The following is a 24,883-nucleotide window of genomic DNA, read 5'->3' on the forward strand; positions in this document are numbered from 1 at the left end:
GCGGGGAGGGGCGGAGGGGGGGCAGAGCAAAAAAAAAATGGTGGCGGAGGAAAAAAAAAAAAAAAAAAAGCAGTTTCGCAGGGGCGGGGGGCATTAGCAGGCTGCCCACCCCAGGGCAAAAGCTGGCCCCGATGCAGAAGGGGCTGGGGATAAAGAGGGCATGGGGGGGGACACCGATAAGAAGCACTGTGAAGCAAAGTCCGGGGCTGGCCGCGGGGCAGCGACAGTGCATGTGAGCCGGGGACCCCGGGGGCAGCGCGGCGCGGGTGTGCAGGGGGCCAGAGCTGGCACAGCCGAGCCACAGCAGCGGCCGGTCTCCTGAGGGGCTCCCCGGGGCTCCAGGCTGGGCAACGGGCAGGAGCCAGGGCTTTTCCCAGCCCCGCAGAGCCTCCCGCCCCCCAGCCCGCCGTGGGCACATGCGGCGCATCCCGCCGCCGGCAGGGAGCCCCGCGCCTCTCCCGCTCGGCTCCGCTCCAGCGGCTCCTTCCCGGCGGGGCGAGCCGCTGGAGCACAGCCGAGCAAGAGAGGCGCGGGGCTCCCTGGCAGCGGCGGGGAAGTTTATGGGGACCCCGGCTGGCCCCTCGCCCCTGTCCGCCGGCCTCCCTGCCTGGGACAAGTCTCGCCCCCGCAGCCCCTCTTCGCCACGTGTCTCCGGCGGCCCACGCTGCCCACCTGGGCCAGAGCCAGCCCCGGCTGCTGCCTGCACGCAGCCCGGGCCATGCCCAGCTAGCCCCCGGCAGCTGCGGCAACTTTCCCTTCCCCTCCCACGCTCCTGGTAGTTGCCCAACCCTCCTCCCTCCTCCTAACCTCCTCCCTCCATGGAGAGATCCAATGGGGGAAGGAGGGGGCGGAGTCAGGGGGGGCGTGAGCGTCGGAGCGGAGGGCAAAATTGCTTCTTTGTCCAGTGTCCCGACCGAACATCGGCTCTGAGTGGGCAGAACTGCCCCATGCATCCAAATAGGGCATTAAATACCAAGAACTATTGCTCTGGGGTCCCGTTTCCAACCTGAGGCAGAGGAGGAGAAACCCTGATCACCCCCTTCTCCCTGCTGCAGGCCTAACTGCTGAGCTGATGGGCCACAGGTGGGGGAAGGAACAGAGAGAAACTCCTACAGACACTCCCTTTCCCTGGCTGAAATTCCCCCCTTTCCCTTCCCAATGTGATTCCCCCTTCCATGTGGATTTGGAGAAGAACACTTGGACCATACCCCATGTTCATCGTAGACACCTGTTCCCATCTCCCATCTTCCTTCAGCCACTGGGCTGGGCTCCCCCACTTACCTGGAGCTGTTGCCTAAAGAATGAGCATCCCTGAAACTTGTAACTCCTCCCCCCCCTCCCGTCCCCAAATCCCCCATGTGCTGGGTTCTGGGGGATCAAACGTTAAGGGACCGGGATGTATGATGTTGGGCAGAGAACTGGGGGGATTGAATGGCTGGGGCTGGTAGAGATGGGAATAAGAGGGAGCTGGGTACTGGGGCTATCTGGTGTTTGCAGATCATAGAATAAGAAGAGAGGGAGAGCACAGGGGAGTTCATGACCCTTCTCATTCACCCCTTCGGCCCTTTTCCCCTGTCCCTCTGCATTCCAAAACACCATTGAGAGGGACTGATTTCCAGAGAGCCTAGAGGCCTGGGGATCCCACGTCCGCTTCAGCAGCAGACTAGGTTTGTGCAGACTAGCAAACATAATTGGGCTTAGCTAGCACATTTCCCTCGGTCCCTGACTGAACTCCCATCCCTTTTCCTGGTCTAGACCGACCCTTTGCATCTCATTGAGACGGATCCTATTAGCAGAGTGAATGGTAGAGTTGTCAAGTTTCCCCTTTGGGGTGGGTTGTCTCATTCCAGATTATTCTCCCATTGCTCTGGGTTGTGCTGAAGAGCATTTATTGTCTCTGCCCTTTCTCTGTTATAAATCATCAGCAGAAAACTGGGGATTTTGCTGAACATTTGAAAATTAAAAGGGGAAATATAGGACACATGGGTCCCCTACCATCTGGTCAGTAGACCCATCAGCTTCCACCAGGTCTATAATTCTCTACAGATCAACAACTGGGCTGATGGCAGCCACTGAAGCCTAGGTCGACACAGGTACTTTAGTGTTGTAATGGCTAACTTTTAGGCATCTAGAAAATCACTGGAAAAACCAGAGGATCCCCCATGCCTGAGTTAGTCACCTCGGTTCCCTATGCAATGTATGGGGAGAGATACTCACCTAGGAATAGGATCCACAAAAGCCAGTAGGCTAGGCAGAGGGCCACCTAATTGATGCTGAGGAGAGAGAGGGATGTCCTAACCCCCACCCCTCTTGTAGTGATAAGCCCCTCCCTGCAACCTGGATTTTGTGCCTCTCTCTGACTGTGAATGCACAGCTGGGAACCCCTTTGTTGTAGTCCTGTGTCTTAGGTGCCCATGCTCTTTTCTCATGAGCATGAGTTAGGTAGGTGGCTAGTTATAATAATATATGGAGATATACCTATCTCATAGAGCTGGAAGGGACCCTGAAAGGTCATTGAGTCCAGCCCCCTGCCTTCACTAGCAGAACCAAGTACTGATTTTGCCCCAGATCCCTAAGTGCCCCCCCCCAAGGATTGAACTCACAATGCTGGGTTTAGCAGGCCAATGCTCAAACCACTGAGCTATCCCTCCCCCCTAATTCTACTTGCCTCTGGGGGCAATTCCTCCCTTAATGTTTTAGCCCAGGCATGAGAGCAGCCATGCTGTGTGGGGGACCATGGTCAATTCCCCCCACTGCCGAATGGGGAGAAACAGCTGTGGGAACCCCCTGTTCAAATCCCGAGGAGAGTGCTCTAACCAAGGGGTCATAGGATCTTCTGGTGTGGAGCCCCCTCAGCCTCCCCTGTTGAACCTGTCACACTTTGGGTAAGGTAATATCTGACCTGAAGAGCTCTGTGTAGCTTGAACAATTGTGTCTCTGACCAACAGAACTTGATCCAATAAAAGCTATAACCTCACCCCCCTTTATCTTGCTAATCTCCTGGGACCAACATGGCTACAGAGACACTGCACAAACTTTGGGTGAGTCATTACAGAGTCCTTGGGAAATGGGACTGGACCCTCACAGGCGGGTGCCCCAATCACCGTCCTGCAGTGTCAATCTCTCTCTGTGGCCCAGTGAACGTCTCCATCTGGACTGGGCACAGAGGGGGCTTTATACGAAGTTCTCTCCCCGTCCCCAGCACAGACTGTGTTGGGAGAGCAGCAGCTGCTCCGTTCAGGCTCCCAGATCCCAATGGAGGAGGCAGCAGCTTGTGACCAGGATGGAAAACAGGGACAGATCGAGCGCAGCCTCCTCTCTGAGCAGGGACCAGACCCCTCTGGACACAACAGCTACTGAATCAACTCCCCACACCCTCCCCGCCAGACCCCCACCCTGGAGGGTCAGGTGTAGTCAGGGCTGGATTAAGGAACAGGTAAACTAGGTCTGTGTCTAGGTCTCTCTGTGTCATATGTCTAGGTGGGGTGTGTGTGAGAGAGAAAGAGAGAGGCTCAGTTGCCTGCCCCACGGCAGCAGTGGGAAGGCGTAGTGCTAGCTGCCCCACTGCCCACTCAGGTTAGGCCCAGAACTACGACCTATTTTCGGGGGAGGGCCACCAGGCCAAAACTGACTGAGTGGGATTGCAACCCATGTCACAAGGCCACTCACTCAATTTTGGCCCCAGTGCCTCCCATCTTCACAATGGGATTGGGGTGTTACCCAGATGTTTTGTAACAGGGCCAGGTTCTTTGACTGGCTACCAGCATCTATTATCTGGGGAATAACCTCCCTCAGCTGACCAGGTAAGTAGGTAAACAGAAGACTTAACAAGGAAATATCTTCCAAAACAAACAAGGTTTATTTAGGGAACTTAACAATACCAGGGAATGCAAAGGGGAAAGGAAAATAAAAACAGTAAATAACTCAGTGATTTGCCCCAACAGTGGGCCTGAAGCCTGGTCCCCAAATGACCCTTGGCAATAACCAAAAGTTTGTACTTGCAGGTCCCCAACAAACCAAGGTCCCAACGGACCGATGGGATGATGATGGACACACACAGCATCTGATGGAAGTAAGCAGCCGTCTGCAGCTGGGCTAAGTGGGTCCTGGACCTACCACTGCCTCAAGCAGTTGCCAGGGACAGGAGGAGCACAGGAGCACACCTTCAGCAGATCAGGAGCACAGGAACAGATGGTAAGTTCACTGGGTCACACACAACAAGTAAGTCTCAGGCGTAAGATGACTCGGATCGATTATGACGATGATTTGTGGTGAAGGAAACCTCCTGAAGCCTGCACAAATAGATAGTTACTGGCTGCCTCTCTATCAGACAGCTACTGCTGACAGGCACACAGCCCTTATAAAGTGTCGCAAAAAGTTCCACAGAGCCAGTCTCTTCTGGAAAGTACCAAGTCCTTTAAATGTTCCATAAGCACAACAGCATCAACAACATTAATAAACACAGTAAACATGAAAATAAATACAGGTGCCTGACAGGGAGCTGTAGTGAGGCTTCCATGGGGGATGCATCCAGGAGGGGCAGAGGGGAACCCTGGGGGAGGGGGTGACATGAGGACCTTTGCCTAAAGCCCAGTGATGGGTTAATCTGGCTCTGCCCATCACCATACAAACCTGGTGGTAAATCACTGACAAGTGACAACTCCATGGCACGAGTTAGGGGAGCAGAGAGCCTGACATGGAGACAAGAGACCATCTCTGACAATCTGCTCCCTGTGCTCGTCTGCTACCAAAGTGAATCACACACAGTCAGTGTCACCAAGAAACGTCATCTGCAGCTCCTGGTCCCAGGCAACCTCTCTAGGACCAAGACCCATCACCCCCCCCATCTTCCTCTTGATATTGGGGGGCTCTCTAGAACAATCCTCAATCTCTGTAGAAACCCCTCTTCTCCCCCGTCCTGGGGATCTGCCAGTCTCCTTTCTGCCCACTGATACTGTGGCTTCTATGCAGGACACCCCCTTAATGCTAAGAGAACCTGCCCCTGCCCAGGGGACGTGGGGCCCCAGGAGGCAGGGTCTGGGGCAGGGGGGCTGCAGTGCAATCCCTTGATCGCTAGGACCCAGCAGCAGCTGGGATGCTGCTCTGGGAGCGATCACTGGGGTCACTCAGTCCAGGCAGCAGGAAGTGAATCGCTCTCCCTGCAGTGACTCTGGGGCGCTGTGGGGAGCCTACGCTCCTTGCAAGATCCCCGAGCCCCAGCGGCTGCTGCTGGGACCCCGGAGAGGGGAATCTCCAGCAGGGACAGTCCCGCTGCTCCCAGGAGCCTCTCCCGGTGCAGAGACCCCAGCCTGGCCAGGACCCCCCTTCCCGGGCCCCAGCCCCTGCTCCCAGGGAGGGCACCGCTTGGAGGGAAGGTAAGAAACCTGCCCATCCCCCCAGGGAGCGGTGCCCCCCGGGCTGCAGGGGGGGAGGGGGTTGGCCCCAGGCTGCTCCCAGCTGCAGTCCCCTGCGCACATCTCAGTCCGGCTGCTGGTAGCGATGGAAGCCGGGGAGCCGCCAGTTCTTCACCCTGCACCGGCTGCTCCCCCCGGCCTCCGCATCCCCAGTTACAGGCCCGGCCAGGGCAAGGCAGGGGGTGGGGTTTGGGGGAGGGGTCCTGGAGATGGGGCTGAGGGGAAATGTGGGGAGGTGTCAGAGTCCGGTCCCAGGAACTCCCGGCAGCCACAGGTAGAACACGGGGTGGCGACCGCTCTATGGAATCCTGCGCTGGGGAAGGGGCGGTGCCCGCATTGGGCGCGGGGCTGAGGCTGAACATGACACCGGCAAGAGCCCGGCCCCGCCTCTCTCCAACGGCGCAGCTTCCATTTCCGCCCCGCTGACACGTCATTTTCCCTCGGCCCCTCCGCAGCCCGTGGGGTGCAGGGAGGCGGGGCCCGAACGCAGCCCTGGCCGGGGCCCTCGTGGGTGGGCGGGAGCGTGAGTGAGGCTCGGTCTGGCCGCGTCTCACCCCGAACCCGGGAGCCGGTTCCCGGTCAGCGCCCATGTCCGGCCGCCCATGGAAACGCCCCGCGGCCCACCCCTCCCCCGCCACAGGGGCTGGGTGCGGGGATAGAGGCACTGGCTGGAGGCGGGAGCAGTCTGGGTTTCAGGACCGAGGCGCAGAGTGGGGGTTGGATCTCCCAGGGCTGGAATAGCAGGTGGGGAGCAGCCTGTGCGTCAGGACCGAGCGGCATCACCAGAGCTGGGGTGGAGCTGAAATACTGGGTGCAGGCTGTGAATAAAAGAGACGCTTCTTACAAGCTGCTCCCTGGATCAGTCTCTTACCAGAGTGAAGCCCAGCTGGATTCAGTGTCACTGGGAAACATGTCCCCTGTGACTGTCTCTCTGGGGTCTGGGCTAGGGTTACCATATTTCCACAAGCAAAAAAGAGGACGGGGGGAGGAGCCCCACTCTAGCCCTGCCCCGCCCCCATCCACTCCCTCCCACTTCCCACCCCCTGATTGCCTCTCTCAGAACTCCCAACCCCCCCTCCCGCTCCTTGTCCCCTGACTGCCCCCTCCTGGGACCCCTGCCACTAACTGCCCCCTAGGATCCCACCCCCTATCTAAGCCTCCCTGCCTCTTGTCCTGACTGCCCCCTCCTAAGAACCCCCTACAACCCTACCTGTCCCCTGACTGCACCGACCCTTATCCACACCCCCACCCCATATTCACACCCCTGCCCCCAGACAGACCCCCGGGGACTCCCATGCCCTATTCAACTGCTCCCCACCCCCTGACAGGACCCCCAGAACTCCTGACCCATCTAACCCTCCCTGCTCCCTGTCCCTAACTGTTCCAACCCCTTTCCACACCCCTGCCCCCCTGACAGCCCCCCCAGAACCCCAGACCCATCTAACCCCCCCTGCTCCCTGTCCCTGACTGTCCCAACCCCTCTCCACACTCCTGCCCCTCTGACAGCCCCCCCCCCCAAACCCCCCCCCCACCCACCCCCCCCCCCCTGTCCCCTGACCAGGGCTGGCTTTAAAGAGCCCAGGAATCGGGCTGCACTCCGGCCGGAGCTCCGGCCGGGATTGCTGGGCTTGGGGCCGGGCCGGAGGTGCTCATCTGGGGCTAGGCTGGCACGCTTGGCTGGAACCAGGGCCGGTGCTGCTGGGGCCCGAGCCGGGGCCGGCGCTGCTGGGGGCCGGGCCGGCGCTGCTGGGGGTGCTCAGCTGGCGCCGGGCTGGTGCACTTGGCCAGAACCGGGGTTGCCGCCCTGGGGCTGGAACCGGGGCTAGAGCTGCTGGGCCCCGAGCTGGGCCGGAGCCACTGGGGCCGCCGGGCGCCGCTCGGCCCGGGCCAGAGGGAGCCACTCAGCCAGGGCCGCACCTCCCCGGAGCTCTCCTCCTCGCGCCCCGCCGCCCCAGCTTACCTGCTGCTGCCTCCCGCCTGCCCCTGCTTCTTTTCAGACTTCCCGCGAAGATCTGATTCGCGGGAAGCAGGGGAGGGGGAGGAGCAGGTGGGCGGAGCATTCAGGGAACAGGAGGAAGGGGAAGACAGCTGCGGGGCCGGACAGCGTGGTAAGGCTGCAGGGGATGGGGGGAGCCGGGAAGGGGCTTTGGGTGCCCAGCGCTGCTTGGCTGCTGCTTTTCTGTCTATAAATAGCCGACCGGGGGGAAATCCCGGACATTTTTAGATTTTTAAAAATCCCCCCCGGAAGATTGTGAGCAGAGTGGGTGGGATTCTTCTCCCCTTGCCCTCCCAGAGCTGTCCTCTTTTTGAGCTTCTTCCCTCATGAATAGTGGGATTCTGTCTGGGGCAGCAGGTACTGAGTGGGGAGCACCTGTTGTTTCAGATGCCGGTGACCTTCGAGGAGGTGGCTGTGTACTTCACCGAGGGGCAAGGGACTCTGCTGGACCCCGGTCAGAGAGCCCTCTACAGGGATGTCATGCAGAAGAATTATGAGACTGTCACCTCGCTGGGTAAGGATTTCTTTCCCCTCAGCTATCTGAAGCCATGGGGTCTGCATTTCTACATTTGGTCAGGTTCTTCCCTGGTCTGTTAGGCTACATCTTCACTACCGGGGTGGGTCGATTTAAGATACGCAAATTCAGCTACGCGAATAGCGTAGCTGAATTGGACGTATCGCAGCCGACTTACCCCACTGTAGGGACGGCGGCAAAATCGACCTCTGTGGCTTCCCGTCGACGGTGCTTACTCCCACCTCCGCTGGTGGAGTAAGAGCGTCGATTCGGGGATCGATTGTCGCGTCCGATCCCCGAGAGGTCGATTTCTACCCACCGATTCAGGCGGGTAGTGTAGACCCAGCCTTAGATTAGAGGGAAATAAGTCACATAGTCCACAACTCCAAAGTGAGAGAGCCATTCACCTCCAAATCCCCTCTAATGGGATAGGGGAGTCATGAACCTAATGGACATGCTAACTCATCCCCATCCCTCCAGCTTTCATGGGAGCTGAAGCAGTGTATTATCCTATCTGCATTAATTCTCACTCACACGCAGTATCTCTGTGCACCTCCCTTCCTGGGACTAGCTCCATATGTGGGGAGGGCTCTGGGCTCTGGTGGTTTAGACATAGGCAGAGGTTTAACACCAGAGCTGTTTGTGCCTCAGCAAGTTCCCCAGAGCCCACAGATCCTGAAAACTCCTAGTAAGGGTGTGACAATTCCCCCCTCCCCTAGACATCTGCCTCTCCCAAGGGGGCTCAGTTACCATGTTCCCATCTGTTCAGATCCCACAACCCCCCAGGAAATCATGGGGTCAGTTTAAACTCAAGATGTGCCCTTTGTGACAAATACTCCACCAATCCTCAGTGCACTCAGATCATGCTTGTTTTCACCCCCTGAGCAGGACTCCCCATTCCCAAACCTGACCTGATTGCCCGGCTGGAAGCAGGGGAAGAGCCGTGGATCCCGGATCTCCAGGACTCTGAAGAAAGGAAGATCCCAAGAGGTATGCACGCAGGTGAAGAGACACTAACACAGAAACTATATGGCAAATGGAGGAAAAAGCTAAAAATCCCCAAAATGTGGTGTGAGCCCCCTCAGTTCTGCCTCATCTCACACAGGTGAGGCTCTGATCAGAAGGTGTCGCATCATCATGGCAGATATCGCTCATGCCTTCCCACCCACCCTGTTAGCTGTCAGGAGTTTTCTGCCTGACTTCACCCCCCTGTGAGTGTTCGGTTGGGATGTGGGGAGAGAATCCAATTTCTCAGTCTCCCTAACAGTTACTCTGTTTTCACTCTTTTCTGTCCTTCCTATCAGCCCAGGCACTAACTCCTGCCTGGATTCTCTCTCTCTCCCCCAGCAGGTTATGAGACAATGAGTGAGGGGAATCCACAGCAGGAAGGTCCTGATCAAGTGGAACTCCAGGCGACCTTTTTGAGAAGAGCTGAAGGGAATTTTTCCCAGTGCTTGGAACAGAGAAATGTCTGGAGTAATTGCCACAGGTCAGAGAGGAAGCTGGGGAACTACCAAACTAAGAAACTGGATGAATCAATCAAATGTGGAGGAGGAGGAAAGGATCCCAATGAAACCACAGCCCAGCAGACAAATCACAAAGAAAAGAAATCCTATAAATGCTTGGACTGTGGGAAACGCATCAGTCATCACTCAGGGCTTATTAACCATAGGACAATCCACAAGGGAGAGAAACCCTGTACGTGTCTTGAGTGTGGGAAAAGTTTCAGTGCACCATCTGCCCTTATTGTACATCAGAGAACCCACACAGGAGAGAAACCCTATAAATGCTTGGACTGTGGGAAAAGCTTCAGTCAGAACTCAAACCTTATTAGACATCAGACTATTCACACAAGAGAGAAACCCCATAAATGCTTGGATGATGGGAAAAGCTTCAATCCCCGCTCATACCTTCCTAAGCATCAGAGGAGTCACATGGGATAGAATCTATAAATGCCTCAACTGTGGGAAAAGTTTCATTCAAAGAACAAACCTTGCTTCACATCAGACAATCCACACAAGAGAGAGAACCCATAAATACTTGGACTGTGGTAAAAGCTTCAATAACTGCAGGAAAAGTCTCTCCCAGAGCAGAGACCCCAGTTTGGCCAGGACCCCCCCTTCCTGGGCCCCAGCCCCTGCTCCCAGGAAGGGCAGTGCTTGGAGGGAAGGTAAGAGAAACCTTCCCCCACCCCCGGTGGCCCCAGGGAGGGGTGCCTCCTGGTTCCATCCTGGCTGCAGGGGGAGGGTGCGATTGAGTTGGCTGCGATTCCCTGCCGTGTGCCCAGGAAAGCTGCCACCAGCTCCCATTGTTTTCAGGGCGCGTGAAGCCCATGCCATGGGGAGGGCTGGGACAGCGATACCTGGGGAATATAGGGGTGTGGGAGCCGAGAAACTGCTGCCTGTAGGAATTTGCTACCTGTACCTGTTACTCATATGTAAGGGATTGTTAAAAAAACTGGTATTGTAAAAAACTGCTATCTGATGTAATTTGCTACCAGTAGTAGTAAGAGGTAGCGAATTGTTACCATTAGCGCAGTTGCTCATAGGTAAGGGTGTTCTTATTTGCTGACTTGTCCTAATTTGCTAAATCTTGACAGTGTTGTGGGTTGGAAGCATAAAGTCTTCGGCTTCCAAATGACCCTGCCTGGTGTACATATGTATCAATTACCTCTTAATAGAGAATTGTAAAAAATAGAGTGAGGTCATTTAAACATCATTTATTTTGCAGTTTAATTTACTGGGCTAGCAATGTAGCATCCTGACATTGATACTTGTGCCCAAGTGACCTGTGGGTTGGATTTATTTTAGTGGGACGCGGGACATATGGAGGATAATTTAAGGATTTGCCTTTATTTCCTTAGGGTTTGCCTTTAATATGCTGGTGTGATCTCTGACCATTACCGTTCATCAACTCAGCCGGCAGGCACAGGCAGCAATGCCCTGTCCTGTTCCCTTGACTGAGAAAGGTTGTGATCAAAGGGAGTGTAGATTCCAGAAAGCTTCTGGGGTAATATCTCATTGGAGATGAAAGGGCTTGTTCAGAAAAATTTTTTGAAGTCTGTAGGGTAAAGATGAGCCAGATGAGTTTGTCTCCATGCAGGTATATTTTATTCTCTGGGGGGTGGGTAGAAAGGAGAGAGAAGTATTTTACATTTCCTATTTCCCTTACTGAGGGCCATCTATGGTCACCTGAAATTTTTCCTGGCAGAAGCAGTTCCTATCTATTTATTACAGGGTCAAAATATTGCTGCCATCACACAGAGGCATTAGTGGTGATGGAGGTGAGAAGAGGGCCAAGAAGGCCTTTCCCTCCCTCAGCACTCCCATGCATGTGGAAGCTATAATATTGCTGCTGCCTAAGTACCCTGATGGCAAACGGGTAGGGGCAAAAGGCACTGCCAGCTGTACTGAGCACCCCAGAGGAGCCAGGCACTGTGAGGAGTGTATGCTGCTACACCTATCCTGTACTGGTGAGGGCAACCCTCAGTCCCCAGTGCTCCTGGTGGCCCCAGGGCTTCCCCTGGCTTCCACCAGCACAAACACTGCACCAGCACAAACACCGTTTGCTTCTCCCCTGCCTCCCCACCCAAAGGGATACTTGAAAATACCTGGAAACAAAAGGACTTGAATTGGGTCAGGGGGGAGGGACGAACTACTGGACCCAGGCTGGAAAGACACCTTTGGCCTGTGTAGGATTCTACCTAAAACAATATCTAGGGTGAGGAATTATTAACCAATTTCTTTAGTGAATCTAGCTTAGTTGGCGTGCTTTGTATTATTTTCTTAATAATGTGCTTTGTTTTGTTTGCTACTTCTTTAACCCCTTAAAATCCACCTTTTTTTGTAGTTAATAAACTTATTTCTGGTTTATAATATAACCCAGTTTATGTAATTTCTAACTGGGGGCAGGAAGTTGTGCATACCTTCCTTCACATTGAGGGAGGAGCCGAATTTCATATAATTTTGGGTTTGTACTCCAAGGCAGGTGAACACCTGGGGCTGTGGCAGGTCCCTTAAGCTAAGTCTTCCCAGAGCTGATCTCAGTGACTATATTGTTCTGCAGCTGGGCCCGGCCCTGCCTGTGTGCTTGGCTGGAAGAGGCTTGTGATCCTGGCCCAGCAAGACCTGGTAAAGGGTGCCCAGGCTGGCAGAAAACACGGGCTCAGTGATATCTCAGCTCATCAGGTGACATCCCAAGGGTCCAACCTGCCACATGGACTATGGACTTACACTAAAAGGAGTATTCCAACCAATGGACTGAGGACCTTCCAATCTTTTGAAGTTACCAGAACTTTACAAGCCAGCAGTTTATTCCATTTCTGCTTCAAGCCTCATACAAGATCTTTGCATTGAGTGTATGTATTTGATTCCTTTGACCATTTTTAACTCTTTCCTTTTTCTTTTCTCTTTCTAAATAAACCTTTAGATAGTAGATACTAAAGAATTGGCAAAATTGTGATTATTTAGTAAGATCTGAGTTATGTATTGACCTGGGTATATGGCTGACCTCTTGGGATTAGAAAAACTCTTTGTTTTATGAAATTGGTTTTAAATAACCACTCATAAAATCTAGTGTCTGGGTGGTGAAACAAGGATTGGGATACCTAGGGAGACTGCTTTTCTGACTTCTTGTTGACCAGTGTGCTAAGACAGAAGTTTACTTTTGTTACTGGTTTGGTATATCTTGTGGAGGAATAACCAACAGTTTGAGATGGATCTACCCCATTTCTCAGCAGTTTGTAAAGAATCTGGAATTCTCAGCTGTGACCCACTGAGGTACGGTTACACCCTCACCTCCAACCCTTTCCACCTCCTAACTGTATCTCACATCTCTGAAGGGATCAGGCAGTAACTCCATCCCCGTTCTGTCTCAGCCTTTCAGAATGTGAATCTAGCACTCACCCTTGGTTTTCAGGCTGAGAGATGTTGATAATTTTCATTGTTCAAACAACACAAAAATTTCATGACAAAGGGTAAAGAAAGATTAAAATAAAATTTAAAAAGGACTCTTTTGCTGTCATTTGTATCATAAAGTCCTCAATAAAGCTGTGATTGATAATAGTTTAGCCTGACAGGATCTAAGTATGTGACCAAACGGCCTTCAGTAAGAGAGACAAACCAACACTACAAAGTGGCCTACATTGACACTTACAGATTCATAAAGTGAAATCCCACAGAATCATAACTCCCAGAAGAAGGAAAACAAATTCATCCTTTTTCTTCTGAACTGGCTAAACCTGTTGCACTCAGCACCTTCTCATTATTTCGTTGTGTCATTTACAAAAGTTTCAACATCATCGTAATGCAAGAAAGAAAAAAAGAAACAAAAGCAAACGAAAGGCAAAATCTGCTCATCTACAAATCTTCTGGACTTGGCTGGTCTAAGCTCCGAAGCCACTTTACCAATAGATGAAAATGGGGACTTAAGTTCAGAAAGCTGAAACAAAGCTTTAGGGTTCACTTGAATCCCCCTCCAGGTCTGGGAAACTTTCACCTCTAGCCCTCAGGAGGATGTCAGGATAAAAGAAATCAAAGTGTGATTCCTAAGCATGGAGAGCGAAGAACACTGTTGGAAGTGCCGTGCTGGGAGGGGTGTGTGTGTGTGTGTGTGGGGGGTTAGAATGAGGAGAGGATAAAATCTCCAAGGCTCAGCCAGAGGCTGTTGTGTCAGGGCGGAGAATTACAGTGAAGGGGGGAGGAGGGAATCCCTCCCACTCTTCCCATCACCCTTGACTAACATAGAACCCAAAACACCACATTTTCCTATCCTGGCTCCAGCACTTTTAGAATCTATTTAATTCTGGTCTCTAAGGGAGTTAATGTACAAAAAAATAAATGTTTAATCTCTCCCCAAAGGGGGAGCTCACGGACTCAAACAATCACTCCGCTAATGGGGGGAATCAGAATATAGAAGATGGTTGGGGTCAGTCTAGACAAAGAAAAGTGGGGGAGGGGGAGATTTGCTAGCTAATCCCAGCCACTTTTCCCACCACAGACAGACCCTTTGAGGCTGATGCTGAGGAGGCAGAGGTGGGTTCCTGAAGCCTTTAAGCCTCCCACAAAAGAGCCTGTGGAAATCAGACCCTCTCAATGGAGCTTTCTGAATGCAGAGGGGGCAGGGAGAAGGGGCAGAGGGGTAAGTGATAAGAGGCAGCACCACACTTCCCCGTACTTTCCTCTCTTATCCCATGATCCCCAGTACTTGATTTCCCCAGCACCCAGCGGAAGGTGAAAGCCACCCCCATCCTGGGGCCAAGCCATAGGATTCCAGCATTAGAAGGCTGACTGCAGCCCCTCTGCACCACTTGGTGATGCTGGATTCCCCTTCTATGGTGTGCTGGAGCTACTTTCCCTCCCTGCAGCCCCAGGATAGGGATTGTCATGGTGTGGGTGTAACAATGCTGCCTTGGGTGGGACCCAACTGAGACTACCAATTCAGGACAAATTGCTTAATGCTGGGCAGTTACAGCCCAAGGCTGGGGTTCCTTTGCACACCAAGGCAAACCAAACCAGCCAAATAGAGAAGACTTTGGTTTTACCCCACTGGCTAACCATAAGTCTCGCAAGCAATTCCCTTAGACACTCCAGTTTCCCAGTATCACCACCAGTGCCACTCGCTATGGGGATGAATGGTTATGAAAACCAATACCCCAGTAAAAGAAAAAAGCTTCTCCTGATCCCAAAGGACCAAGACCCAGACCCATGTCACTGGAATGGGTTACCTAGGGAGGTGGTGGAATCTCCTTCTTTGGAGGTTTTTAAGGTCAGGCTTGACAAAGCCCTGGCTGGGATGATTTAGTTGGGATTGGTCCTGCTTTGAGCAGAGGGTTGGACTAGATGACCTCCTGAGGTCCCTTCCAAACCTGATATTCTATGATTCTATGAATATATAAATCAGATCTTACCCACAAATCACGCTGTTGCCATTCCTTTAGAATCTAAAATCTAAAGGATTATTCATAAAAGGAAAAAGATATAGATGAGAGCTAGAATTGGTTAAATGAAATCAATTACATACAGTAATGGCAAAGTTCTTGGTTCAGGCTTGTAGCAGTGATGGAATAAACTGCAGGCACAAATCAAGTCTCTGGAGTACATCCACAGCTGGGATGGGTCATTCAGTCCTTTGTTCAGAGCTTCAGTTTGTAGCAAGGTTCCTCCAGAAGTAAGAAGCAGGATTGAAGACAAGATGGAGGAGTTTTCATGGCCTTTTATATCCTCTGCCCTGTGGAAGATCACAGCAGCAAGATGGAGCCTGGAGTCACATGGGCAAGCCACATGTCCATGCTGACTCAGTTCTTTACAGGCCGATGCCATTGTTTACATGTTAGTTTGAAGGTTCCCAGGAAAGCTCAGATGTGGATTGGCATCTCCCAAAGTTCATTGTCAGCCAAGTGTTTCTTGATTGGGCACTTATTGAGAATAGCCCTTTCTTAAGAAGCTGACCAAATGCTTCACTGAGGCTTCTTAGAATCAAAACACATTGAGATACAAGTACATAGCCAATATTCATAACTTTAACAACAACAATTGATACACCATACAGATAGCATCATCATAATCAACAAAGCATAACCTTTTTATAGACACCTCACACGACAACCTTTGTACAATATTTGCTGCAAATATATAACAGTGGCTGCAACCATGATCTATACGGCCATAGGTTATGTCAGTAACGTCACAGAGGGTTGCAGTGGCTCTCCAGACTGTGGGTGGGTTTCACCCAGAGGGACAGAACAGGAATTAGCACCGAGGGTGTGAGAGCTTTCCCAAAGTGGGGGCCCACACCAGTGAGGCCTGTCCCCTTCCCCCCCAAAGATCCCAGCCCTCCTCTTCCCCCAGAGGCTTCCGCCCCCAGAGAAGCCAGAAGCTGGAGCATGGCCAGGGAGGCCACCCAGACCCGTCTGCCCTCTCCCGGGGTGGGCGAAAGCAGCCCCTGCCTGTGTCCCTGTTCCCCAGCCCCCACTCAGAGCAGGTGGAGGCTCTCCCCGACCTGGATCTAGTGGGGGCGCGGGGAGGGGGGTGCCTCAGAGCTGCAGCCCAGCCATGATAAAAGCTGTGCTGTGAGCTGTGGGGAGCCACGGCAGACCCTCCCCTGTGAGCTGTGGGAGCCACGGCAGACCCTCCTCCTGCCTGTAATGCAGTGAATCTGCTGAGAGCAGCCCCTGGCCTGTGTCCTTGCCCACCAGGGCAGCTGGAAAGTCTGCGCTGTGGCTCCCCACAGCTGCCCGTCTGCTTTTACCATGTCCAGGCTGTGGCTCCAAGGTCCCCTCCTCCAGCCCCTGGGCTGGAGCTGAGTCAGGGATAGCCATGTGGGCAGCTGTGGTGAGCCCGCGTGGAGTCATGGACCCTCCACCTCCACCTGCTCTCGTCTGGGGACATGGGTCAGGGGCTGCTCTCAGCCCCAGCACAATGCAGGCAGGTGGAGGGTCCAGATGGCTCCCACAACTGCCCGGGCTCCTCAACTGGGCTCCATGCTGGCCTGGCCAGGGGGCGGGGCCTCGAGGGGAAGAGGAGGAGAAGGGGGTGGGGCCCACTGTGGCAAAAAAGTGGAAGGGATATGGCCCCTCCCAACCCCCTGGTTCCAGTGCCACTGACTAGTACCGGGGAGATCCTTTGTCCTGTGCTCAGCTTGATATGGTACTATTCCTCCTGAACAGAACACAGACTCAGCTTACAAGTCTCAGGGAGGGGGACGATGGGAGAACTCTTTAGGGACATCCTGAATGTACTAGAAACTCCTCAGTAGTTTCAGGCTCCTGGAATTTAAAGGCAATTCAGAAGTTAACTTGTTAGTGAAGTCTTTCAACTTTTATTCTAAGCTACAGATTGTCTCATCTGAGTGTACGGTGTTCATCTGTTCTCAGGATTTTAACTCTAATGACTTTATTCAGCAGGTGAATGCTCCCTTTGTACTGCAGCTGGTGAGGTGAGTGTGAAAGTGAAAGAATAAAGAATGTATTCAGAGTTATCATACAATGGTGCTGGTATGAAGGGGAAATATCAGCCTTTATCATAGGAACAGAGTGATATTCTATCTGGGGTCTCATTGCCAGGACGATCAGCCTCACCCCCAGCCTAAGAGGAGCAGACTCAAGAGTTATTTTATTTTGCTATCCCTATCAGAGATAGGGTGGCCAGATGTCCCAATTTTATAGGAACAGTCCCAATTTCTGGGTCTTTTACTTATATAGGCTCCTATTACCCCCCATCCCGATTTTTCACACTTGCTGTCTGGTCACCCTAATCAGAGAAGTTCTGCCTGCTTTTCTGTGGCATCCAGGAACAGTGGGGAGGAGACTGGAGGGATGAATTCCTCAGTCTGTGCCATTTGCAGCTATTGGTGCCAATGTCATTATTCCCAGAATGCTTGGAACAGCAGCAGCACAGGAGGGGAGAGGGCTCTGAACCCATGCACAGAAGAAAGGAAAAACAAGTTTGGGGCAGTTACTGAGCTGGAAGCACCACCAAAGAAAATGAAAAGGGGCAAAATGGAGGAGGAGTGTAGGGAAGAGGGTGAGAATTACATCTGCTGACTGCAACTGTCCCCTCCCCACCTGGCCTCAGGTTCTCTCTGGTGCCTGTTCTTGGCCTGAGTACTACTTCTGCTCCCCTGCCAGGGTCCCCACTTCTAGAATAGTCCTGGCACTCTGCAGGGGGCAGCCAGCCCTGGGGCTCCTGCATCTATACAAGGTCCAGGATAAACAGAGACCTCCAGTCTTCATGGCTCTCTGGCCACTTGTCTATTCAGTTGCAGGAAGGGAATCTGGGGACTGACTGAGGGCGCCTGGGGAGCAGCTTCCTGGGACCAGGAAAAGGAAGTTAATCCCATGGGAAGGAAGCACTCATTGGAGATACTCTTGGGGATGCAGGTAGTTACACAGGCTGCTCTAACTGGCCACATCTTCAGGAGTTATCAGTTGGCTAAGATCTATTGAAGTCAATGTATCATCTTTGTATCGTGCGTTATAAATATGTGTGGTATAGCTGTATCTCAAACCTGTGCTGTGTTTCTGGTGACACCCCTGAACAGATTGACATCAGCGCTATCCAGCCTGCTTAATGGCATATCAAAGGCAATCAGCTATACAATGATCCCATTGAGAGAAGGCGGGGTTACACCTATGAGTCAGCAGGACATATAGGGACATGCCTGTGGACAGCAGACTGCAAGTGCTTTTCCATGTCCATCTGCTGTGAATTTGTGTTTGGGACAAAGGAAGTACAAGCCACATGGCAAAGAATATAAAAAGGCAGCTGCATCTTCTCCATTTTGTCTTCAATCCTGCTTCTTATCTCTGGAACAACTACTCTACAAACTGAAGCATTAAACAAAGGACTGAATGACCCATCCAAGCTTTGGATGTGTTCCAGAGGGACTTTCAAGCCAGCCAACTCACCAATGCTGCTAAGAATCTGATATATGGAATCTGAAGTCTTATGTATAGGGCTCAGTGTCTGTCATGGAGGTCGTGGAAGTCACAGATTCCATGATTTTCTGTGACCTCCGTGACTTCTGCAGGGGTCAATGTGTCCGACCCCAGAGCTGCCCAAGCAGTTGGCGTTGGGTCAGCTGCTCAGGTGGTCCCCGGGACAGCCACACAAGCCACTGCTGGACTGGCCCTGGGTACAGCCACACCACCCACTGCTCTGGCGTCACCCAGCAGGGGTGCTTGGTCGGCCAGCCGGAGCAGCTGCAATGCGTGGCCCCTGGCAGCGATCCCCAGTCAGCCGGCCATAGCAGTCATGGTCCATGACCCCGGGCAGCGGTCCCTGGCCATCTGGAGCAGCCATGGTCCACGGCCCCGGGTAGCTGTCCCCGGCTGGCCTGCCAAAGCAGCCGTGATCCATGGCCCCTGGCAGCTGGTGCCACTGGCCCCAGGTGCCCCCCCCACAGTGGCCCACACACACACACACACCTCCAGTGACCCCCCCAAGATTTTTATCACAGGTATTTTTAGTATAAGCCAGCAGTTCTGAAATTTTAGCAATCTGAGGACCCCTATTTTGATTTAAAATTTTTCGGGGACCCCCCCGCCCTGCCCCTTAACTGAGGTCCCGCCCTTGCCCCACCCCTTCTCTGAGGCCCAGCCTCCACTCGCTCCATCCCCCCTCCCTCTGTCAGTTGCTCTCCTCAACCCTCACTCATTTTCACCATGCTGGGGCCAGGGGCTGGGATGTGGGAGGAGTGGGAGGGCTCTGGCTGAGGGTATGGGCTCGGGGCAGATTAGAGATGAGTGGTTTGGGGTGCAGGAGGGGGATTTGGGCTGGGGCAGGGTGTTGGGGTGGGTAGGCTCAAGGAGGGAGTTTGGGTGTGGGAGGGGACTCTGGGCTGGGGCAGGGAGTTAGGGTGCAGGAGGGGGTTCGGAGTGTGGGGTCCTGGTGGCGCTTCCCACGGCTCCTAGCACTTGTTTTCCATTGGTTTAGTTCTCTGAGTTTCCCTAACTCTTCTCTAATCCATATCACAGCTCATTCCAACTCAGGTGCCCAGTTCTCTCTGTTGAATTTATCCCCTCTCCTATCAGTGCCCCCTGAGCTTTTCCCTTCTCAGGATTGTTTTATGACATCTATAAAGAGTCCACGTCTCAGATCCATACAGGAGAAATGTTAGAACCACTGCACTGTAGATCTTCAATTGGTGGCGAGACGGATATTGTCTTGGTTAAGAACTTTTGTTTGAAGCCAAGGGCCTGGCTCTGAATGAACTCTCTCCTAACAGCTAGCTGGGCGATTAGATCGTAGATGGAGGAGTGAATATTCAGATTGAACAAACACAAACTATTTCCACTGCAACTTTTGAAAAAGAAAAAGACACTAGAACCTTTATAGTGTTATTGGACTTGTACAAATTGTTTTCATGCATAATATCAGTTGAAGGCCTAAACCAAACAACAAGGTGATCCAAGGAACATATTTCCATTTTATCATAAAGGCAAGACACAAAAACATTGAAGCTTCTTTGTGCAGTTGAATTAGGACAGTGCAAAGAGCTCTAAAAAGACTTTCCAGCCCTGTGAAACTAAATAGGTCAGGCATGTGGATCGTGCTGTAGATACTATATTTACTTTTAAAAAAATCTCTTATGCAGCTGAGAACTATACATAGCTGTTCTCCCTCAAGACAAGTAGCCTCAGTACATAGACTGCTTTCCAGAAATGCTGAACGAATTTGATTAAAATCTTAGAATAAATTAGTTACTTATCTGCTCCTTGACTGCTGCATATTCATAGTAAGTTATTCTCTTCTCAGTACTACTGTAATATGTGAAATGTGTATATCTGGGTATAACAATGATAAACCTTTATCTATGTAGTTCCAATACGATAGGAAAATGTATCAGAGATTAATGTAACATAATTTTACATCCCTTCGGTTATACTGAATTCACTCTTGCAACTGTGCAATTCTGTTTCTAGAAGAGAACTGTCATGAATAAAATGACAAAAGGCTTTGACTATAATGTGTAATAGTGAGAAGGAAAATGAAGCCGATCTGATAAAAATAGGGCCACATTATACCATTGATTTTCAAGCTAAGTTTTCTCTTGAAACAGTTAAAAACTGGTGACATGCTGTGGCTGCTGCTGTCTAATATAATCCATACATTCTGCTTATCTTTTCCATGAATGGAGACAAGGATTCATTTTAAAAGATATCTTGAAAAATATGAAGAATGGCTCATTTCTATTGTGACTCTAACCTGGTCTATTTTCTTTCAGGTAAAAATGGGTGTCCTTGCTGTGCTTATTCTTCCTTTGCTCCTTTTTGGAATCAGTGGAATTATATATATTTACCGAGCAGTTGGTCGGCTAATGTCAAAGTCAGCTGTGCAAAACAAAGTGGTAGTGATTACCGATGCCATCTCTGGATTGGGCAAGGGTAAGTTGTCGGGTTTGGTTTTTTTTTCACTGTTTTATAGAGAGAAAGAATCATTGTATCTAGCATGGGCATTGTCAGATGACCTTATATGTCTGTTACCTTATATAGGATATGTTCACCTGCAAAATGGAGAGAAAGCAAATATAAAAAGAAACACATACTACAATTTTGGAATGTGCACTCTTTGTTCCCCTTTAGAGGAATTGCTGCTGATTTAAATGGACTACATTTTTAATGTATATATTTATCTCAGTTGAATAAGAAGTTTGAGAGGAAAATGAAGATGGAGTTATTTTTAGCATGCTGTCACTGTGAGATCTAATTACATGTACAGTCACTATCAGGTGGCAGCATGTCACTATAAATAGATGATTCATATAACCAATATAACCCATAAGGTCTGTACCACTCCAGCTCCATCAGGCCTTGATCATGCAAACATTTATATGTATGCTTAACTTTAAGCATGAGGAGTCCCATGGGCTTCAATACAGTACAAAGGTTTGCAGGATCTGGGCCTAACTGAGTGGCTTTGCAATGGCACAGGCACATCTGTGTGTGCTTCAGCAGAGAGTAAGTATCACAGTGACCAAGTGGCACTGCTATCTCAGTTCATGCTATATAGTCACATAAAGCTAGCATAGCGGTTCATTTAGATGCATGTCTGTCTTGGTTACTTGCTTTAGATGTATCACATTGCACTTACACATCATTTTATTTATATTTTAATCTCTATTAATTGAAAAATCTATAAATATTCATTTATATTCCTTTTTAATGGTTTGTTGATTATTAGTATATTAGACCTTTATTTCATTTTTAAAAAACTACTTCACCTGTTTGTGTTTTAAATTAATGGAGATATCCTATCTCCTAGAACTGGAAGGGACCTTGAAAGGTCATTGAGTTCAGTCCCCGGCCTTCACTAGTAGGACTAAGTACTGATTTTGCCCCAGATCCCTAAGTGGCCCTCTCAAGGATTGAGCTCACAACCCTGGGCTTAGCAGGCCAATGCTCAAACCACTGAGCTATCCCTCCCCCCTTCTGGGGCCTCACCACTCCCTCCAGTGTAGAAGGGCTGAGCCATTTCCATCCTCTCTGGGGACAGAACAGCTGCTGCTCTTTGCTCATACGTTCTCATATTACCTGTAGAACATGCCTTCTAAAGGAATGTTTTAATATTTAAAATTGTGCCTTTGTGATTTGGTTTGGTTTGGTTTACAAGAACCACAGCCTTTACACTTTGTTTTTTCTTTCCAGTTTTTTCCTACACTAAATGGGAGATGTTTGGAATGGATTTTTGTTTTCAGAGAAGTTTTCTTCAGGGAATTATCTGTGTGGTAGAAAAGGAAACCAGGCTATTGTATGTGTAAATAAACAGGGAATACAGTTGCCATGAGAAAGGGAATGGAGTTGGGAGCAACGTTACCTCCGTCGTGAACTCTGATATCTAGCATCTTAGCCAGGTGTCTGCACTACCCTACAGTCCTGCCACACAAAATATAAGAACGTGCATTGAAAAGCATTTAGAGAACCCTCTTCAGAGACTTAGACCAGCATCCCATGCAAAACCAGCCAAGCAAGCACATACTCAGAACAACCAATTCCTTCAGACAAATAGCTGCAAACATCCTTCTTCTGTGTGCCCAGTCTGCTGGAAGATCAACATCTCCACTCCCACCCCTGCTCCCTCAGCAGTTTCCATATCCCAAAGCCACTTCTCACACTGCATGGTACATAAACTGGAAGACCCAACATTAATGCTATTTATACAGTTGGTTTCTTAACACAAGGCAGTAATACAGAAAGCAGGTCTGCATCCTCTGCAAACACACAGCTCTGTGAAACAGAATCTAGTAGGCACAACTGTAATTCAATATGGCTTTCCTGCAAAGCCAGAGAGAAACAATACAATTCTTCATGACTAGGTGTGGTGAGCTCTTCCTTAGAGAATCCTGTTTCAAATATCAAATCTGTCTTTCTGCATTACTGATGTGGCTTGCATCTTTAAATGGGCAATGACACCAGGTCATTCCAGCAGTGTGCTATCCTATAAAGTATTTGAAATTGTCACTGTGCATGAGGTGAGGGACAAGTCCATTTTACAGGGCCAAGTCTGACGCAGAAAGCTGAATGAGACACTAGCTTGCAGTACAGTACACTGGTTCTAATCCTTCACTTGGCATGGGACCACCTTGCAGCAGCATCTGCCCTGAAAAACAAAATACTGTTTATTAACAGCTGTTCCATGGAATCCCAGTTGAAAAGGAACATGGGAGAATCTATGCCATATTTACTGCTATTGCAATAATCCAGCACCAGGGATGCAGCTCATCATGAATGGATATTGTCCCCAGCCATCATGGTGCCACATGTGTGTAAGTGCACAGGAAGATGGGGCTAGCTCTATAAAGGGATTTAGGTGTTCCAGTGCTCAGCATTGCAGCACCTAACTTTCAGCTACCCTGCCACCCAGTTGCTAGAAAAACAGGGCAGAAAACAAACTTTAATTAAGCAACTGCTTAGCTGATACCTGTACCACTTTTCCTAAGGTTCTTTTAATTTTAATTCCTAAGGACGTGAGAATTGAATTTAGCTTTATAGAGTTATATTAAATATCCTTAATGGCAGCTTAATAGTATATTGAGAAAACAAAAATAGTATTGGACTACGATTTGCCTAACATAAAGTAGAAAATTGGTCAATATATTCATTTACGTTTTTCAGAATCAAATCACACGAGAAAATAACACGTATACTCAATTACTATGTTGGGAAGGTGACTTTGTTTAGATTCTTGACTAAGAGTCAAATAGGGCTTTAGTTGTGTCAATTGTTTATCAACTCTGGTGTCGCTAACACAACAGAAGAAAAACAATCCAAAGCTGGACCACAAGACAATTTGGCCAATTACTTACTTGTCAATTCACCAACATCTCCTTCCCATGGATTTATAGCAGTCAAACCTTTTAATCTATTTCCCAATGAACTATATTAGCCCCAGTATCTGACTCCTAACTACCTAAGATGAATTCCTGCATTTATGACAACCTAGTGCTGTTCAGCAAGTTTGCACACTTGGTCTCATTTTATATCTGTATACTAGAACTTGGAAGGCAATATGAAACCAGTAACTATGGTAGCCACATGTACAGTGTTTCACAGTTTTAGTTAACATTAACTTGTTCAGTTTCAAAGCTACTTTACAGTCATTTTGGTTGGAACCTGTTACAAAAGAAGGCCACAGAGTGTAATCTGTGACAATCTTTAAAGCATGTACACTTCATTACTAATTAGGTACCCAGTTTTAGGAAGTGGCCAGCTGATTGATTTGGATTGTCACCCAAAAGAAAGTTTGTGTGTTATTTATCACCAGATCTCTGCTCAGTCATCAGATTTCATCTTATTTATAATTCACAGCAGGTGTTAACACTCCAGATGCAGGTAGAGCAAAGGACAGGCACGACTGTAGTCTTTTTCCAGTGCACCAGCAAGCAACCTGAATTTCTGGAAATGTCAGAAACCATGGTGGGGATGGTCAGTCCTAATGGTTGGGCCTGTACTGGTGTCAGGGGTGCCGGTGGGCTTGTGCAGCCCAAGCTGAAGCCGGTGGCACTGGAGTCTCACTGCAATTTTTAGTCAGTGTGATGACCCATCAAGGTTCCCACAACTGTGTTACACCCCCTGCTTCAGCAAGTGAGGACTTCGCTGCTGCTAAGCTCTGCGTATTGTCAGCTTCCTGACTCTCTAGCCTGTCTTCCTTGCCAGCAAACTCTTCAGGGCTCTGCCAGTCATAACCTTGACTCAGGGCCAGTGCAAGCACTAGGCAAACTAGGTGGCCACCTAGGGCGCCAAGATTTGGGGGGCGCTGAAAAGCGGTGCCTAAAAATAGGACCAGATAGCAATCAAGACGCAGGCTGCAGATCGCAGACTGTAGGGAGGACGTAGATAAGAATCACGCTCCCAATGAATTGCTCTCCGACTCCTGCCATTTAGAAAGCCAGCGAAGTCCTTTGATTGTGAATCAATAACTGTACAGATTGCTGTGTGGGTAGGTCCATTATTACAGTACTAGC

The 24,883-nt window shown here is 50.4% G+C and overlaps 1 protein-coding gene across 7 annotated transcripts in view; it reads left to right on the forward strand.

The window, feature by feature from the left end:
- The first annotated feature begins 5,122 nt into the window (after positions 1-5,122).
- The window catches only part of DHRS7C (dehydrogenase/reductase 7C), a 52,941-nt gene continuing 33,180 nt past the window's right edge, over positions 5,123-24,883 (forward strand). Inside the window, exons 1-5 of one of the 7 annotated variants that reach the window (XM_034790010.1) lie at positions 5,123-5,375; positions 7,798-7,924; positions 8,813-8,914; positions 9,272-10,094; positions 20,648-20,807. In XM_034790010.1, coding sequence (XP_034645901.1) covers positions 20,654-20,807 — 154 coding nt within the window. In that variant the 5' untranslated portion in view covers positions 5,123-5,375; positions 7,798-7,924; positions 8,813-8,914; positions 9,272-10,094; positions 20,648-20,653. Of the gene's footprint in view, positions 5,376-6,042; positions 6,159-7,797; positions 7,925-8,812; positions 8,927-9,228; positions 13,020-19,979; positions 20,159-20,647; positions 20,808-24,883 lie in introns of those variants that run through there. The other 6 variants (XM_034790008.1, XM_034790012.1, XM_034790014.1 and 3 more) reach the window with 6 other exon arrangements.

The sequence above is a fragment of the Trachemys scripta genome, chromosome 14 (assembly GCF_013100865.1).
Source record: "Trachemys scripta elegans isolate TJP31775 chromosome 14, CAS_Tse_1.0, whole genome shotgun sequence".
In the NCBI taxonomy this organism is placed as follows: Eukaryota; Metazoa; Chordata; order Testudines; family Emydidae; genus Trachemys; species Trachemys scripta.